This window comes from Haemaphysalis longicornis, unplaced genomic scaffold (genome assembly GCF_048455015.1).
Source record: "Haemaphysalis longicornis isolate Haplotype H1 unplaced genomic scaffold, Haemaphysalis longicornis Haplotype H1 scaffold_14, whole genome shotgun sequence".
Classification (NCBI taxonomy): Eukaryota; Metazoa; Arthropoda; class Arachnida; order Ixodida; family Ixodidae; genus Haemaphysalis; species Haemaphysalis longicornis.
This window is the reverse complement of record NW_027526245.1, coordinates 52,405,403-52,418,460: the sequence shown is the minus strand read 5'-3', so window position 1 is coordinate 52,418,460 and position 13,058 is coordinate 52,405,403. Positions and strand designations below refer to the sequence as shown.

Sequence of the window (13,058 nt, the reverse complement as noted above, 5' to 3'; positions counted from 1 at the left end):
CGGGGCCGCTATAGCTCAGTGGTAGAGCGCTGCTCTTGTAAACCTGAGGCCGTGAGTTCAATCCTCACTGGCGGCAATTATTTTGTTTGCTGTAAATAAAGCATAAAACAAGTGGAATACGGAACAACGAAAGTCGTCGGGGCCGCTATAGCTCAGTGGTAGAGTGGTGGTCTCGTAAACCAGAGGCCGTGACTTCAATCCTCACTGGCGGCAATCATTTTTTGTTTGCTGTAAATTAAGCATAAAACAAGGGGAATACGCAAGAACTGAAGTCGTCGGGGCCGCTATAGCTCAGTGGGAGAGCGCTGGTCTCGTAAACCAGAGGCCGTGAGTTCGATTATCACTGGCGGCAATCATTTTTTGTTTGCTGTAAAGTAAGCATAAAACAAGGGGAATACGGAACAACGAAAGTCGTCGGGGCCGCTATAGCTCAGTGGTAGAGTGGTGGTCTCGTAAACGAGAGGCCGTGGGTTCAATCCTCACTGGCGGCAATCATTTTTTGTTTGCTGTAAATTAAGCATAAAACAAGGGGAATACGCAAGAACGCAAGTCGTCGGGGCCGCTATAGCTCAGTGGTAGAGCGCTGCTCTTGTAAACCAGAGGCCGTGAGTTCAATCCTCACTGGCGGCAATTATTTTGTTTGCTGTAAATAAAGCATAAAACAAGGGAAATACGGAACAACGAAAGTCGTCGGGGCCGCTATAGCTCAGTGGTAGAGTGGTGGTCTCGTAAACGAGAGGCCGTGGGTTCAATCCTCACTGGCGGCAATCATTTTTTGTTTGCTGTAAATTAAGCATAAAACAAGGGGAATACGCAAGAACGCAAGTCGTCGGGGCCGCTATAGCTCAGTGGTAGAGCGCTGGTCTCGTAAACCAGAGGCCGAGAGTTCGATCATCACTGGCGGCAATCATTTTTTGTTTGCTGTAAAGTAAGCATAAAACAAGGGGAATACGGAACAACGAAAGTCGTCGGGGCCGCTATAGCTCAGTGGTAGAGCGCTGGTCTCGTAAACCAGAGGCCGTGAGTTCGATCATCACTGGCGGCAATCATTTTTTGTTTGCTGTAAAGTAAGCATAAAACAAGGGGAATTCGCAAGAACGCAAGTCGTCGGGGCCGCTATAGCTCAGTGGTAGAGTGGTGGTCTCGTAAACCAGAGGCCGTGACTTCAATCCTCACTGGCGGCAATCATTTTTTGTTTGCTGTAAATTAAGCATAAAACAAGGGGAATACGCAAGAACGCAAGTCGTCGGGGCCGCTATAGCTCAGTGGTAGAGCGCTGCTCTTGTAAACCAGAGGCCGTGAGTTAAATCCTCACTGGCGGCAATTATTTTGTTTGCTGTAAATAAAGCATAAAACAAGGGGAATACGGAACAACGAAAGTCGTCGGGGCCGCTATAGCTCAGTGGTAGAGTGGTGGTCTCGTAAACGAGAGGCCGTGGGTTCAATCCTCACTGGCGGCAATCATTTTTTGTTTGCTGTAAATTAAGCATAAAACAAGGGGAATACGCAAGAACGCAAGTCGTCGGGGCCGCTATAGCTCAGTGGTAGAGCGCTGGTCTCGTAAACCAGAGGCCGAGAGTTCGATCATCACTGGCGGCAATCATTTTTTGTTTGCTGTAAAGTAAGCATAAAACAAGGGGAATACGGAACAACGAAAGTCGTCGGGGCCGCTATAGCTCAGTGGTAGAGTGGTGGTCTCGTAAACGAGAGGCCGTGGGTTCAATCCTCACTGGCGGCAATAATTTTTTGTTTGCTGTAAATTAAGCATAAAACAAGGGGAATACGCAAGAACGCATGTTGTCGGGGCCGCTATAGCTCAGTGGTAGAGCGCTCGTCTCGTAAACCAGAGGCCGTGGGTTCAATCCTCACTGGCGGCAATCATTTTTTGTTTCCTGTAAATTAAGCATAAAACAAGGGGAATACGCAAGAACGCATATTGTCGGGGCCGCTATAGCTCAGTGGTAGAGCGCTGGTCTCGTAAACCAGAGGCCGTGAGTTCAATCCTCACTGGCGGCAATCATTTTTTGTTTGCTGGAAATAAACCACAAAACAAGGGGAATACGCAAGAACGCAAGCCGTCGGGGCCGCTATAGCTCAGTGGGAGAGCGCTGGTCTCGTAAACCAGAGGCCGTGAGTTCAATCCTCACTAGCGGCAATCATTTTTTGTTTGCTGTAAATTAAGCATAAAACAAGGGGAATACGGAACAATGCAAGTCATCGGGGCCGCTATAGCTCAGTGGTAGAGTGGTGGTCTCGTAAACAAGAGGCGGCGAGGTCAATCCTTACTGGCGGCAATCATTTTTTGTTTGCTGTAAATAAAGCATAAAACAAGGGGAATACGGAACAACGAAAGTCGTCGGGGCCACTATAGCTCAGTGGTAGAGCGCTGGTCTCGTGAACGAGAGGCCGTGCGTTCAATCCTCGCTGGCGGCAATTATTTTTTTGCTGTAAATTAAGCATAAAACGAGGGGAATACGCAAGAACGCAAGTGGTCGGGGCCGCTATAGCTCAGTGGTAGAGCGCTGGTCTCGTAAACCAGAGGCCGTGAGTTCAATCCTCACTAGCGGCAATCATTTTTTGTTTGCTGTAAATTAAGCATAAAACAAGGGGAATACGGAACAATGCAAGTAATCGGGGCCGCTAAAGCTCAGTGGTAGAGTGGTGGTCTCGTAAACAAGAGGCGGCGAGGTCAATCCTTACTGGCGGCAATCATTTTTTGTTTGCTGTAAATAAAGCATAAAACAAGGGGACTACGGAACAACGAAAGTCGTCGGGGCCGCTATAGCTCAGTGGTGATTCTGCTTCCGGTTGCGCCAGCGTGCGGTCGCAGAATGTCGAGCTCCGCCCAAAGAGCGGCTTCAGCGGGCCTTTCGGCCCGCGGTAACAGGATTTTTGCCCAGGATTCTCAGGACTACCAAGTACTTTTGCCCCAGTTTCCTACAGGACAGTCGGTGCTAAACACGGTGTTTCTGCATGCGGACATGCGTGCCCGCCCCTACCGTGTCGAGGATTTCCGCGACACGTTGGCTCGTCTGGCGCTGCTCCCCGATGTTTTGGCATTGGGGGCGTATCAGATGAGTCACGTCTGGGCGGTGACGTTTAAGTCAGCGGAAGGTGTGAAGAAAATTTTGGAAGCAAGCGACATCAAGGTAAAGGACAGGCGCTGCCTTGTTATCGACCCGAGCAACCAGGAAGCGCGTCTCAAGCTACATTGGCTTCTGCACAACGTGCCGGACGAGGCAGTGCGCGCTGCGCTGGCGCCTTACGGGCGTGTCAGTGAGGTGCGCAGAGAGCGTTGGCGCGTTGACGGAATTCAAGATAAAGGTTCCACGCTGCGGTCGGTGACCCTGAAACTGAAGGCCGGAGTGACTCTGGAAGACCTGCCGCACGAGCTACGCGTGGCGGGCGACAAGGCCCTCGTCGTCGTCACCGGGAGGGCCCCGCAGTGTTTGCGCTGCAACATGAAGGGCCACGTTCGGCGGGAGTGTAAGGTGCCACGTTGTTCGGCGTGCCGTCGCTACGGGCACGAAGCGGCAGCCTGTGTCAAGTCCTACGCTAGCGTCACCGGGCCTTCGAAGGACGAGGACCTCCGCGAAAACCTCATGGACGAGGCAGACGCGGAGGAGACCGCAGCAGGAGTCACCGGCGGGGCGGCAAAGGAGCAGACGCCTGCGGAACAGGTCGAGGCCGAGGCTGGCCAGCGCGGTCCTGAAACGGAGCCGCCCGGTCAGCCGAAGACGCCTCCCCAACTCGTAGCGCCGAAGGAGGCTGGCTGCCCCGGAGCGGCAAGCCAGGGGACGACGGCGGCGTCGTCTACAGTAGAGGACGTCGTGCAAATGGACCTCAGTGGTGCCGCCGCAAAGCGGCAGCGCGAGGGCAACGACACAGGACAAGGCGACGGACTCCCCGGCAGCGAGGAGCCGCCTACCAAGGCGGTTATAGGGAGACGTTCGAGCTTCAAGCCGAAGCCCAACGTCCCCCCAGACCGCACAAAGCCCCCGGCTACGCCCACCTAGTCACCACGATGCTTCGAAAGGTAGTCGGCAAATGTTTGATCTGTGTCTGGTGTTGCAATGCTCTACCGAAGCGCGAGCGAACTAAACTGAACTACGTAGGTGGGTCCAAGGAGTACTTTTGTAGCGTCTCCGGTGACTTTGTTGCCTGTAAAGTGCCTTTCGGTGTGTTTTTTAGGGTGGGGAAGGGGGGAGGGGCAAGTACAGCACCGTGTTTAGTGGTGCCCGAAAAGCGCTTAGAGTATTTGCAGTTTAATGTATGTATGTATGAGTGTATGTATGAGTGTTTCATTTTCTTTTTTGTTGTAGTTGCGTTTTGGAATGCGGGTGAGTTCTTTAGTGTCTGCGGAGTGCTTTTTATTGGAATGTACGGACTTAAGTGTTACACGGTAATCCCCGTTGCTTTGTTGGAATGGTTTATTTAAGCAAGCCTATACGCATAGCCACGCTAAATGTCAGGGGGCTTGCGGATCGGAGACGTCAAAGTCAGTTGTACCGCCTTCTTGTAGACGAGGATCTAGATATTGTCGCCTTGCAAGAAACCAAGGTCGAGAGAGAGGATCAGACGGACCGTATGGTGCGGCCATTCATGTCGCGCTATGACGTCTGTGTTTCTCACGCAGTCGGGTTCTCGGGGGGTTGCGCACTGTTAATACGGCGCAGTTTAGGGGCAACCCTGAATACCGTCACTGCGTCTGATTCGGGGCGGTTGGTTGTGTGTGATTTGGCCTTGTTATCAAATGAATGGCGGGTTATTTGCATGTACGGCCCCACCAAAGCCGCCGAAAGGAAGTTGTTTTTTGAGGAAATTAGAAAGTGGTGTGAGACAGACCGGATGGTAATTTTACTGGGTGACTTTAACTGCGTGTGTTCTGCACGCGACAAAAGTAGCCCGTCACCTTTTAGAGATGCTAGTACAGCAGTACTAAGTGATATTGTAGCAGACTTCGCCCTAGAAGACGTTGGTGATAGCGTCGGTAGTAATGGCCCCGTGCGCTACACGCATTTCCAAGGCAATAGCCATGCGCGTCTTGATAGGGTGTACTTATCGCTTGATCTACTGCCGCAGTGTGAAGAATACCGTGTGATACCTGTCTCGTTCAGCGATCACTGTTTGGTATCTTTAACGCTCGGTAGGAGCGCGAAGCGGCGAAATGCCTTTTCTTGGGGCTTATGGAAGATGAACAATAAGTTAGTCGAAGACGGAACTTTCGTGGAGGCAGTAAACACATGCGCACGAAAGATTTTCGGTAGTGATGAAGGAGTGAACTTCATTTGTAAATGGGAACTCTTCAAACAAGAAGTAAAAATGAAAGCCCTGGAAAGATCGGGGGCAATGAAAAATGAAGATAAATGCAAAGAAGCCCTGCTACGAAGTAGCCTTGATGTTTTTGTTACAGAAGAATGTAAGTCGCCCGGTACGTTCAAGGACGATATTCGAACAATGAAGGTGCAGCTTGAAGAATTAGATAAGGAAAAGTATCACGGCGCACTTGTACGCGCAAGGGCTGAACGGTTCCTACTCGGTGAAACGCCTACCAAAAGAGCACTCAGTTCAGAGAAAAGATACGCACGTAGAAATACGATAGCGGAAATAGAGTACGATGGCGTAAAGTGTAATGACCAGGCAAGCATCGAGCGTAGTTTCTGTGACTACTATGAGAAGTTGTTCGCGCGTCAGAATATCGATGCTGTCCAGTTCCAAAAGGAATTTATGTGTTTGTTGCCGCGCCTGAGAGAAGGAACAGCAGCAGGTCTTGAAAGTGATATAACAGTAGACGAAATAAGGAGAGCCATTGACGAGCTGAGCCCAGGGAAGACCCCGGGTCCGGATGGACTGAGCTCAGCCTTTTATAAAAAGTTCAAGGAGGATCTAAGCCCTGTTTTGCGTAAAGTTTACGCCGAGTCTTACAAAACAAGAGAACTACCTCCGTCCTTTCTTGTGTCCCACACAGTCTTTATACCAAAATCGGAGGACGATAATAAACTGAGGGAAATATCTGCCTATCGCCCAATCAGTTTAACCAACGTTGATTATAAGATATTAATGAAAGTATTGGCTAGCCGCTTGCAGAGTGTAATAAGAGACATTGTTGGACCACACCAAACTTGTGGAATAAACGGACGGTCAATAGTCACGAACATTCACACCGCCAGAAGTGTTCTTGAATGTTGTGACAGTATGCGAAGTGCTGTGGCCATACTCCAGATAGACCTGGCAAAAGCATTTGACCAGGTATCCCATGAACTCCTTTTAGACATGTTACAGCATGTAAACGTAGGATCTGTTGTACGCGAGGGAGTACGTATGGCGTACAATGGGTGTTGCACTCACCTTGTTGTAAACAAAACGACAAGGAAACCCATTCAGGTTCAGCGAGCCGTGCGTCAGGGCTGCCCATTGTCACCGTTGCTTTTTTGTGTATATATTGAAGCGTTTTGTTTAAGCATCATAAGAAGTGAGAGCGTCAACGGGTTTCGATTAGAGTCAGCTGAAGTGCGTGTCTTGGCCTACGCTGGTGACATTGCCCTTTTTTGTGTTGATAGAAGCAGCATCAGCGTTGCTGTAAACGCTCTGAAACGGTTTTGTAAATATAGTGCCAGTGGAGTAAACTGGCAAAAGTGTTTAGGATTTTGGCATGGGGACTGGAAAAGCGCGCCAAGTGTGTTTGAATGTATCAGTTGGCAGACGACGCCCGCTAAGTACTTGGGAGTGCCCCTGGAAAACTATGAAGACAGTGACCCTTACTGGCGCAGACAGACCGCTGAATTGCGCGAAAAAGCTGAGAAATGGAAAGGCAGTGGCCTTTCCATGTTTGCTAGAGCATCAGTATGCAACATATTTTTGATGAGCAAACTGTGGTACGTACTTCAGGTGCTGCCCTGTTCGCGTTCTCATGTACAAGCCCTGCACCGGGTGTTTGCTGTGCTGATCTGGGAATCGACATGGGAAAGGACGAGCCGCACGAATCTCTTTCGGCGCGTGCGTCAGGGGGGGCTTTCTTTGTCCCATTTGTTTTTGCGGCAAGTCGCCAATCGTTTTTTGTTCTTTCGTGACGTGAACGATCCTTTCCTGCGCACAGTGTGTCAGCTGAAGTTATCAAGGGCATTACCTGAATTTGTTGTTACGTCTGCCCACTTTTCTGTCGGAGTAATCAAGGGCTACTTCCGTGAAGTGGTTCAAGCGACCCAGTTTTTGCGTGCACGTTTCAGTACAGAGTACTTATCTAGTGTTACGCGGAAAAAGTTGTACCGTGATTTGCTTGACACTGCATTACCTGTGCCGTTGTATAGGTCAATGTACCGTGCAGGGCCAGGACAGGACGTGCTCAAACGTGTAAAACGAATGGCGGTACCGTCATGGGTTAAGTCATTCTTTTTTAAACTGCATGCGGGTGTCCTCCCTGTAAAAACGTGGCAGAAAGAGAAGGGTTTGTACATGCCATGGGGGGTTGAATGCTACCCGTGTAAGAAACCCGAAACGGTAGAACATGTGTTCCTCGAGTGCTGGGATGGGATATTTTTTTGGGACGTGCTTCAGCGGACTTTAAAAAAGGACTTCCCTCTGGACGCACATGGCATCAGGTTCCTGCCTATTGAGAGCGACAATGAGGTACCATACGACCTTGTCATGGTCCTGGCTTTGCACGGCATTTGGAAGTCGCGTATGGCGATCCGTCATCGTGACGTTGATGCCAAACGCTCAAAAGAGTATTTTGCTGATACTATGCGATTGATGATTGAAGTGTGGAGGGCTCAACCTGACCCTCCAGAGTGGCTGTCCGTGATGGAGTCGCTAACGGACCTGAAGCAATTTTAACCGCTTTCTGCTAGCAAGGTTGTTGGCTAGCAGTTTTTATCTTTGTCTTGTTTTTGGTTTGTTTGGTTCAAGTGCTGTGTCAAAATATGCCAATAAAGAAAAAAAAAAAAAAGCTATAGCTCAGTGGTAGAGCGCTGGTCTCGTAAACCAGAGGCCGTGAGTTCAATCCTTACTGGCGGCAATCATTTTTTGTTTGCTGTAAATTAAGCATAAAACAAGGGGAATACGCAAGAACGCAAGCCGTCGGGGCCGCTATAGCTCAGTGGTAGAGCGCTGGTCTCGTAAACCAGAGGCCGTGAGTTCAATCCTCACTAGCGGCAATCATTTTTTGTTTGCTGTAAATTAAGCATAAAACAAGGGGAATACGGAACAATGCAAGTCATCGGGGCCGCTGTAGCTCAGTGGTAGAGTGGTGGTCTCGTAAACAAGAGGCGGCGAGGTCAATCCTTACTGGCGGCAATCATTTTTTGTTTGCTGTAAATAAAGCATAAAACAAGGGGAATACGGAACAACGAAAGTCGTCGGGGCCGCTATAGCTCAGTGGTAGAGCGCTGGTCTCGTAAACCAGAGGCCGTGAGTTCAATCCTCACTAGCGGCAATCATTTTTTGTTTGCTGTAAATTACGCATAAAACAAGGGGAATACGGAACAATGCAAGTCATCGGGGCCGCTAAAGCTCAGTGGTAGAGTGGTGGTCTCGTAAACAAGAGGCGGCGAGGTCAATCCTTACTGGCGGCAATCATTTTTTGTTTGCTGTAAATAAAGCATAAAACAAGGGGAATACGGAACAACGAAAGTCGTCGGGGCCGCTATAGCTCAGTGGTAGAGCGCTGGTCTCGTAAACCAGAGGCCGTGAGTTCAATCCTCACTAGCGGCAATCATTTTTTGTTTGCTGTAAATTAAGCGTAAAACAAGGGGAATACGGAACAATGCAAGTCATCGGGGCCGCTAAAGCTCAGTGGTAGAGTGGTGGTCTCGTAAACAAGAGGCGGCGAGGTCAATCCTTACTGGCGGCAATCATTTTTTGTTTGCTGTAAATAAAGCATAAAACAAGGGGAATACGGAACAACGAAAGTCGTCGGGGCCGCTATAGCTCAGTGGTAGAGCGCTGGTCTCGTAAACCAGAGGCCGTGAGTTCAATCCTCACTAGCGGCAATCATTTTTTGTTTGCTGTAAATTAAGCATAAAACAAGGGGAATACGGAACAATGCAAGTCATCGGGGCCGCTAAAGCTCAGTGGTAGAGTGGTGGTCTCGTAAACAAGAGGCGGCGAGGTCACTCCTTACTGGCGGCAATCATTTTTTGTTTGCTGTAAATAAAGCATAAAACAAGGGGAATACGGAACAACGAAAGTCGTCGGGGCCGCTATAGCTCAGTGGTAGAGCGCTGGTCTCGTAAACCAGAGGCCGTGAGTTCAATCCTTACTGGCGGCAATCATTTTTTGTTTGCTGTAAATTAAGCATAAAACAAGGGGAATACGCAAGAACGCAAGCCGTCGGGGCCGCTATAGCTCAGTGGTAGAGCGCTGGTCTCGTAAACCAGAGGCCACGAGTTCAATCCTCACTAGCGGCAATCATTTTTTGTTTGCTGTAAATTAAGCATAAAACAAGGGGAATACGGAACAATGCAAGTCATCGGGGCCGCTATAGCTCAGTGGTAGAGTGGTGGTCTCGTAAACAAGAGGCGGCGAGGTCAATCCTTACTGGCGGCAATCATTTTTTGTTTGCTGTAAATAAAGCATAAAACAAGGGGAATACGGAACAACGAAAGTCTTCGGGGCCGCTATAGCTCAGTGGTAGAGCGCTGGTCTCGTGAACGAGAGGCTGTGCGTTCAATCCTCGCTGGCGGCAAATATTTTTTTTGCTGTAAATTAAGCATAAAACGAGGGGAATACGCAAGAACGCAAGTCGTCGGGGCCGCTATAGCTCAGTGGTAGAGCGCTGGTCTCGTAAACCAGAGGCCGTGAGTTCCATCCTCACTGGCGGCGATGATTTTGTTTGCTGTAAAATATGCATAAAACGAGGGGAATACGCAACAACGGAAGTCGTCGGGTTGCTATATCTCATTGGTAGAGCGCTGGTCTCGTAAACCGGAGGCCGTGGGTTCAATCCTCACTGGCGGCAATCATTTTTGTTTGCTGTAAATTAAGCATAAAACAAGGGGAATACGGAACAATGCAAGTCATCGGGGCCGCTATATCTCAGTAGTAGAGCGCTGGTCTCGTAAACCAGAGGCCGTGAGTTCAATCCTCACTGGCGGCAATAATTTTTTTTGCTGTAAATAAAGCATAAAACAAGGGGAATACGGAACAACGAAAGTCGTCGGGGCCGCTATAATTCAGTGGTAGAGCGCTGGTCTTGTAAACCAGAGGCCGTGAGTTCAATCCTCACTGGCGGCAATTATTTTTTTTGCTGTAAATTAAGCATAAAACAAGGGGAATACGCAACAACGCAAGTCGTCGGGGCCGCTATAGCTCAGTGGTAGAGCGCTAGTCTCGTAAACCAGAGGCCGTGAGTTCAATCCCCACTGGCGGCAATCATTTTTTGTTTGCTGTAAATTAAGCACAGAACAAGGGGAATACGGAACAATGCAAGTCATCGGGGCCGCTATAGCTCAGTGGTAGAGCGCTGGTCTCGTAAACCAGAGGCCGTGAGTTCAATCCTCACTGGCGGCAATTATTTTGTTTGCTATAAAAAAAAGCATAAAACGAGGGGAATACGCAACAACGCAAGTCGTCGGGGCCGCTATAGCTCAGCATTCTACTTCCGGCCACCGAAGCGTGCGGACGCAGAATCATGAGCTCCAGCGGAGCGGCGATAGCGGCTCAGCCGAGCCGCGGAAACAGGCCAACTGGAAGCGATAACGAGGAGTACCAGATTATACTGCCGCAACTGCCTACCGGACGCATCGTTTTAAACACGGTGTTTTTGCACGGCGACGTGAAGGCCAGACCTTTTAAGGTCGAAGATTTTCGGGATGCGCTCGCACGGACTGGTCTGCTGCCCGAGGTTGTCGCCCTGGGGGCATACCAGATAAACCATGTGTGGGCAGTAACGTTCAGCAGCGCCGGAGCAACGAAGAAGATGCTCGCGGTCACGGAACTTCAAGTAAAGGGCCGGCGCTGCGTCGTCATCGACCCGCAAGATCAACAGGTCAGACTGAAGCTGCACTGGCTGCTTCATGGCGTCGCCGACGACGACATCCGGGCTGCCTTTGCGTCGTACGGCAAAGTGACCGAGGTGAACCGGGAACGGTGGCGCGTCCAGGGCGTCACCGACAAGGGTTCTACGACGAGGACGGTGCTGCTCAAGTTGAAAAGAGGCCTCAAGGTTGACAACCTGCCGCACCAGATAAAGGTTGCAGGGGAGCTCGCCCTCGTCGTGGCACCGGGACGCCCCATGCAGTGCCTTCGCTGCAACGGCCAGGGCCATGTGCGGCGGGACTGCAAGGTGCCCCGTTGTTCCAAGTGTCGGCGTTTTGGTCACGTCGAGACGCAGTGCGTGCCCTCGTACGCGTCAGTGACGGGACCCGCTGACAGCGAGGGTGCTACCGACCACCTTATGGACGCCATAGAGGCAGAGGAAGCAGCCGAGGCGCTGGTGGTGGCGAGCCCTCCGAAAATACCACCGTGACCCCAAGGGAAGCCTGCCTCACCCAGGAAGTGAAAACCCCCGAGGCCACCCCAGCAACAACGGCACCACCAGAGGAGGACTTGGGTGAACGTGACCAAAAGTGCTCGACACCCGAGCCCCCCGCTGCACTGGTGGGGCAACACCCAGAGAAGATGGACACCGACGGAGCAGCGACTTCGGTGGGGACGGTCAAGCGTTCCCACGTCGACGCAGCAGACGGGAACGACAACATGGGTAACAAGAACAGCGAGGAGCCGCCGGCGAAAACAACGCAGATACGGCGCCCGTCGTTCAGACCCAAGCCCACCATACCGCCCGAAAGGAAACCCCCGGAAACGCCCCCCCAACAGCTCAACGCAAGGGACAGTGCAGCAGCGGGCGGGAGCGTGTAGCCAGCTCAAGACGCGAAAGGTAAGCGCCATGCTCTCCGCCTCTCATTGAACGAAACTGTTTTACGACCTCGCCCTTAACGTAGCTACACTCAACGTCAGGGGATTGGTTGGGAAAAGAAAACAGAGCCAAGTGTACCGGCTGTTAACCGAGCATGACGTTGATCTGTTGGCGGTTCAGGAAACCAAGGTGCAGGGGGAGGCAGAGACTGAGAGCATGGTGCGGCGTTTCACGTCGAGGTACTTCGCGTGTGTTAGTCACGCAGTCGGCACTTCGGCGGGTTGCGTGCTTTTTGTGCGAAAGCTAACGGGCTTAGCTGTCCAAACCGTGACGTCGTGCTTGTCAGGCCGATTAGTGGTGTGCGATTACTCCTTTCGCAGTGTAGAGTGGCGCGTTTTGTGCATTTATGCCCCCAATGCTGGGGACGAACGTGCCGACTTTTTTGTTAGTATTAGGCAGCACCTTACCACTGATCGGCAAATAATACTATTAGGGGATTTCAATTGCGTGTTAACGGCACGCGACAAGTCAAGTAAAAGGCCGTTCAAGGACGTCAGCACTGATTTGTTGTCTGAGCATATTGTGGAATTCGGTCTGGAGGATGTTGCCGAATGTTTGGAGGGCGCAAGAAGTGTGCAATACACGCACTTTCAAGGCGCTAGCCACGCCCGACTGGACCGGATTTATGTATCCTTGGAAACGGTCGCAATGTGCAGCAACTACAGTGTTTTGCCATTGTCTTTCAGCGATCATTGTCTTGTCGCGGGCAGAATAGGGCACAAAAAACGGCGGAACAATTTTACATGGGAATTGTGGAAGTTAAATGAAACTGTTTTAAAAGACGAAAATTTCAGTAACACAGTAAAGGACCAAATTAGCAAAATCGAACAGGCCAGCCAAAATAATATCTTGGAAATGTGGGAACTAACAAAAGAAGCGTAATAAATTAAACCGATCGAACGGGCCAGCTGCATAAGGTTCGAACAAAATGAAAAGGAAACGTTGCTCCGAGAATTGCTAAAAACACTGACAGAGCAAGAGAGCAAACAGCCGGGGTGTACAAAGACGATATCAGGCAAACAAAACAACAGCTAGAAATAATCGACGAAGAGCGCTATCACGGAGCGCTTGTACGAGCAAGAGCGGTCCAGGCGATAACGGGGGAAAGACCTACAAAGCGGACCTTGGGGCTCGAGAAAGCGCA

General features: G+C 50.6%; 2 protein-coding genes and 29 non-coding genes across 31 annotated transcripts; all 31 read left to right on the top strand.

Moving 5' to 3' along the window:
- The first annotated feature begins 141 nt into the window (after positions 1–141).
- Trnat-cgu (transfer RNA threonine (anticodon CGU)) lies at positions 142–213 on the top strand. Its single transcript has one exon. It is a non-coding gene; the product is annotated as a tRNA-Thr (tRNA).
- A 67-nt stretch (positions 214–280) lies between these two features.
- Positions 281–352, top strand: Trnat-cgu (transfer RNA threonine (anticodon CGU)). Its single transcript has one exon. It is a non-coding gene; the product is annotated as a tRNA-Thr (tRNA).
- A 67-nt stretch (positions 353–419) lies between these two features.
- Trnat-cgu (transfer RNA threonine (anticodon CGU)) lies at positions 420–491 on the top strand. Its single transcript has one exon. It is a non-coding gene; the product is annotated as a tRNA-Thr (tRNA).
- Positions 492–558: 67 nt separating this feature from the next.
- Trnat-ugu (transfer RNA threonine (anticodon UGU)) lies at positions 559–630 on the top strand. Its single transcript has one exon. It is a non-coding gene; the product is annotated as a tRNA-Thr (tRNA).
- Positions 631–695: 65 nt separating this feature from the next.
- On the top strand, positions 696–767 carry Trnat-cgu (transfer RNA threonine (anticodon CGU)). Its single transcript has one exon. It is a non-coding gene; the product is annotated as a tRNA-Thr (tRNA).
- A 67-nt stretch (positions 768–834) lies between these two features.
- On the top strand, positions 835–906 carry Trnat-cgu (transfer RNA threonine (anticodon CGU)). The gene has a single exon. It is a non-coding gene; the product is annotated as a tRNA-Thr (tRNA).
- A 67-nt stretch (positions 907–973) lies between these two features.
- On the top strand, positions 974–1,045 carry Trnat-cgu (transfer RNA threonine (anticodon CGU)). The gene has a single exon. It is a non-coding gene; the product is annotated as a tRNA-Thr (tRNA).
- Positions 1,046–1,112: 67 nt separating this feature from the next.
- Positions 1,113–1,184, top strand: Trnat-cgu (transfer RNA threonine (anticodon CGU)). Its single transcript has one exon. It is a non-coding gene; the product is annotated as a tRNA-Thr (tRNA).
- Positions 1,185–1,251: 67 nt separating this feature from the next.
- On the top strand, positions 1,252–1,323 carry Trnat-ugu (transfer RNA threonine (anticodon UGU)). The gene has a single exon. It is a non-coding gene; the product is annotated as a tRNA-Thr (tRNA).
- Positions 1,324–1,388: 65 nt separating this feature from the next.
- On the top strand, positions 1,389–1,460 carry Trnat-cgu (transfer RNA threonine (anticodon CGU)). Its single transcript has one exon. It is a non-coding gene; the product is annotated as a tRNA-Thr (tRNA).
- Positions 1,461–1,527: 67 nt separating this feature from the next.
- Positions 1,528–1,599, top strand: Trnat-cgu (transfer RNA threonine (anticodon CGU)). Its single transcript has one exon. It is a non-coding gene; the product is annotated as a tRNA-Thr (tRNA).
- Positions 1,600–1,666: 67 nt separating this feature from the next.
- On the top strand, positions 1,667–1,738 carry Trnat-cgu (transfer RNA threonine (anticodon CGU)). Its single transcript has one exon. It is a non-coding gene; the product is annotated as a tRNA-Thr (tRNA).
- A 67-nt stretch (positions 1,739–1,805) lies between these two features.
- Trnat-cgu (transfer RNA threonine (anticodon CGU)) lies at positions 1,806–1,877 on the top strand. Its single transcript has one exon. It is a non-coding gene; the product is annotated as a tRNA-Thr (tRNA).
- A 67-nt stretch (positions 1,878–1,944) lies between these two features.
- On the top strand, positions 1,945–2,016 carry Trnat-cgu (transfer RNA threonine (anticodon CGU)). The gene has a single exon. It is a non-coding gene; the product is annotated as a tRNA-Thr (tRNA).
- Positions 2,017–2,083: 67 nt separating this feature from the next.
- On the top strand, positions 2,084–2,155 carry Trnat-cgu (transfer RNA threonine (anticodon CGU)). Its single transcript has one exon. It is a non-coding gene; the product is annotated as a tRNA-Thr (tRNA).
- A 206-nt stretch (positions 2,156–2,361) lies between these two features.
- Positions 2,362–2,433, top strand: Trnat-cgu (transfer RNA threonine (anticodon CGU)). Its single transcript has one exon. It is a non-coding gene; the product is annotated as a tRNA-Thr (tRNA).
- Positions 2,434–2,497: 64 nt separating this feature from the next.
- On the top strand, positions 2,498–2,569 carry Trnat-cgu (transfer RNA threonine (anticodon CGU)). Its single transcript has one exon. It is a non-coding gene; the product is annotated as a tRNA-Thr (tRNA).
- A 298-nt stretch (positions 2,570–2,867) lies between these two features.
- On the top strand, positions 2,868–4,017 carry LOC144165096 (uncharacterized). The gene has a single exon (XM_077695220.1). The coding sequence runs from the start codon at positions 2,982–2,984 to the stop codon at positions 4,014–4,016; it is 1,035 nt and encodes a 344-aa protein (XP_077551346.1). The 5' UTR covers positions 2,868–2,981; the 3' UTR covers position 4,017.
- A 2,178-nt stretch (positions 4,018–6,195) lies between these two features.
- LOC144164897 (uncharacterized) lies at positions 6,196–11,856 on the top strand. Its single transcript, XM_077695135.1, has 3 exons — positions 6,196–6,249; positions 10,583–11,437; positions 11,491–11,856. Exons 1-3 carry the CDS (start codon positions 6,196–6,198, stop codon positions 11,854–11,856), a joined length of 1,275 nt encoding a protein of 424 aa, XP_077551261.1.
- Positions 8,082–8,153, top strand: Trnat-cgu (transfer RNA threonine (anticodon CGU)). The gene has a single exon. It is a non-coding gene; the product is annotated as a tRNA-Thr (tRNA).
- Trnat-cgu (transfer RNA threonine (anticodon CGU)) lies at positions 8,360–8,431 on the top strand. Its single transcript has one exon. It is a non-coding gene; the product is annotated as a tRNA-Thr (tRNA).
- Positions 8,638–8,709, top strand: Trnat-cgu (transfer RNA threonine (anticodon CGU)). The gene has a single exon. It is a non-coding gene; the product is annotated as a tRNA-Thr (tRNA).
- On the top strand, positions 8,916–8,987 carry Trnat-cgu (transfer RNA threonine (anticodon CGU)). Its single transcript has one exon. It is a non-coding gene; the product is annotated as a tRNA-Thr (tRNA).
- On the top strand, positions 9,194–9,265 carry Trnat-cgu (transfer RNA threonine (anticodon CGU)). Its single transcript has one exon. It is a non-coding gene; the product is annotated as a tRNA-Thr (tRNA).
- On the top strand, positions 9,333–9,404 carry Trnat-cgu (transfer RNA threonine (anticodon CGU)). Its single transcript has one exon. It is a non-coding gene; the product is annotated as a tRNA-Thr (tRNA).
- Positions 9,611–9,682, top strand: Trnat-cgu (transfer RNA threonine (anticodon CGU)). The gene has a single exon. It is a non-coding gene; the product is annotated as a tRNA-Thr (tRNA).
- Positions 9,748–9,819, top strand: Trnat-cgu (transfer RNA threonine (anticodon CGU)). Its single transcript has one exon. It is a non-coding gene; the product is annotated as a tRNA-Thr (tRNA).
- Positions 10,022–10,093, top strand: Trnat-cgu (transfer RNA threonine (anticodon CGU)). Its single transcript has one exon. It is a non-coding gene; the product is annotated as a tRNA-Thr (tRNA).
- On the top strand, positions 10,159–10,230 carry Trnat-ugu (transfer RNA threonine (anticodon UGU)). The gene has a single exon. It is a non-coding gene; the product is annotated as a tRNA-Thr (tRNA).
- Trnat-cgu (transfer RNA threonine (anticodon CGU)) lies at positions 10,296–10,367 on the top strand. Its single transcript has one exon. It is a non-coding gene; the product is annotated as a tRNA-Thr (tRNA).
- On the top strand, positions 10,435–10,506 carry Trnat-cgu (transfer RNA threonine (anticodon CGU)). Its single transcript has one exon. It is a non-coding gene; the product is annotated as a tRNA-Thr (tRNA).
- Positions 11,857–13,058: the final 1,202 nt, after the last annotated feature.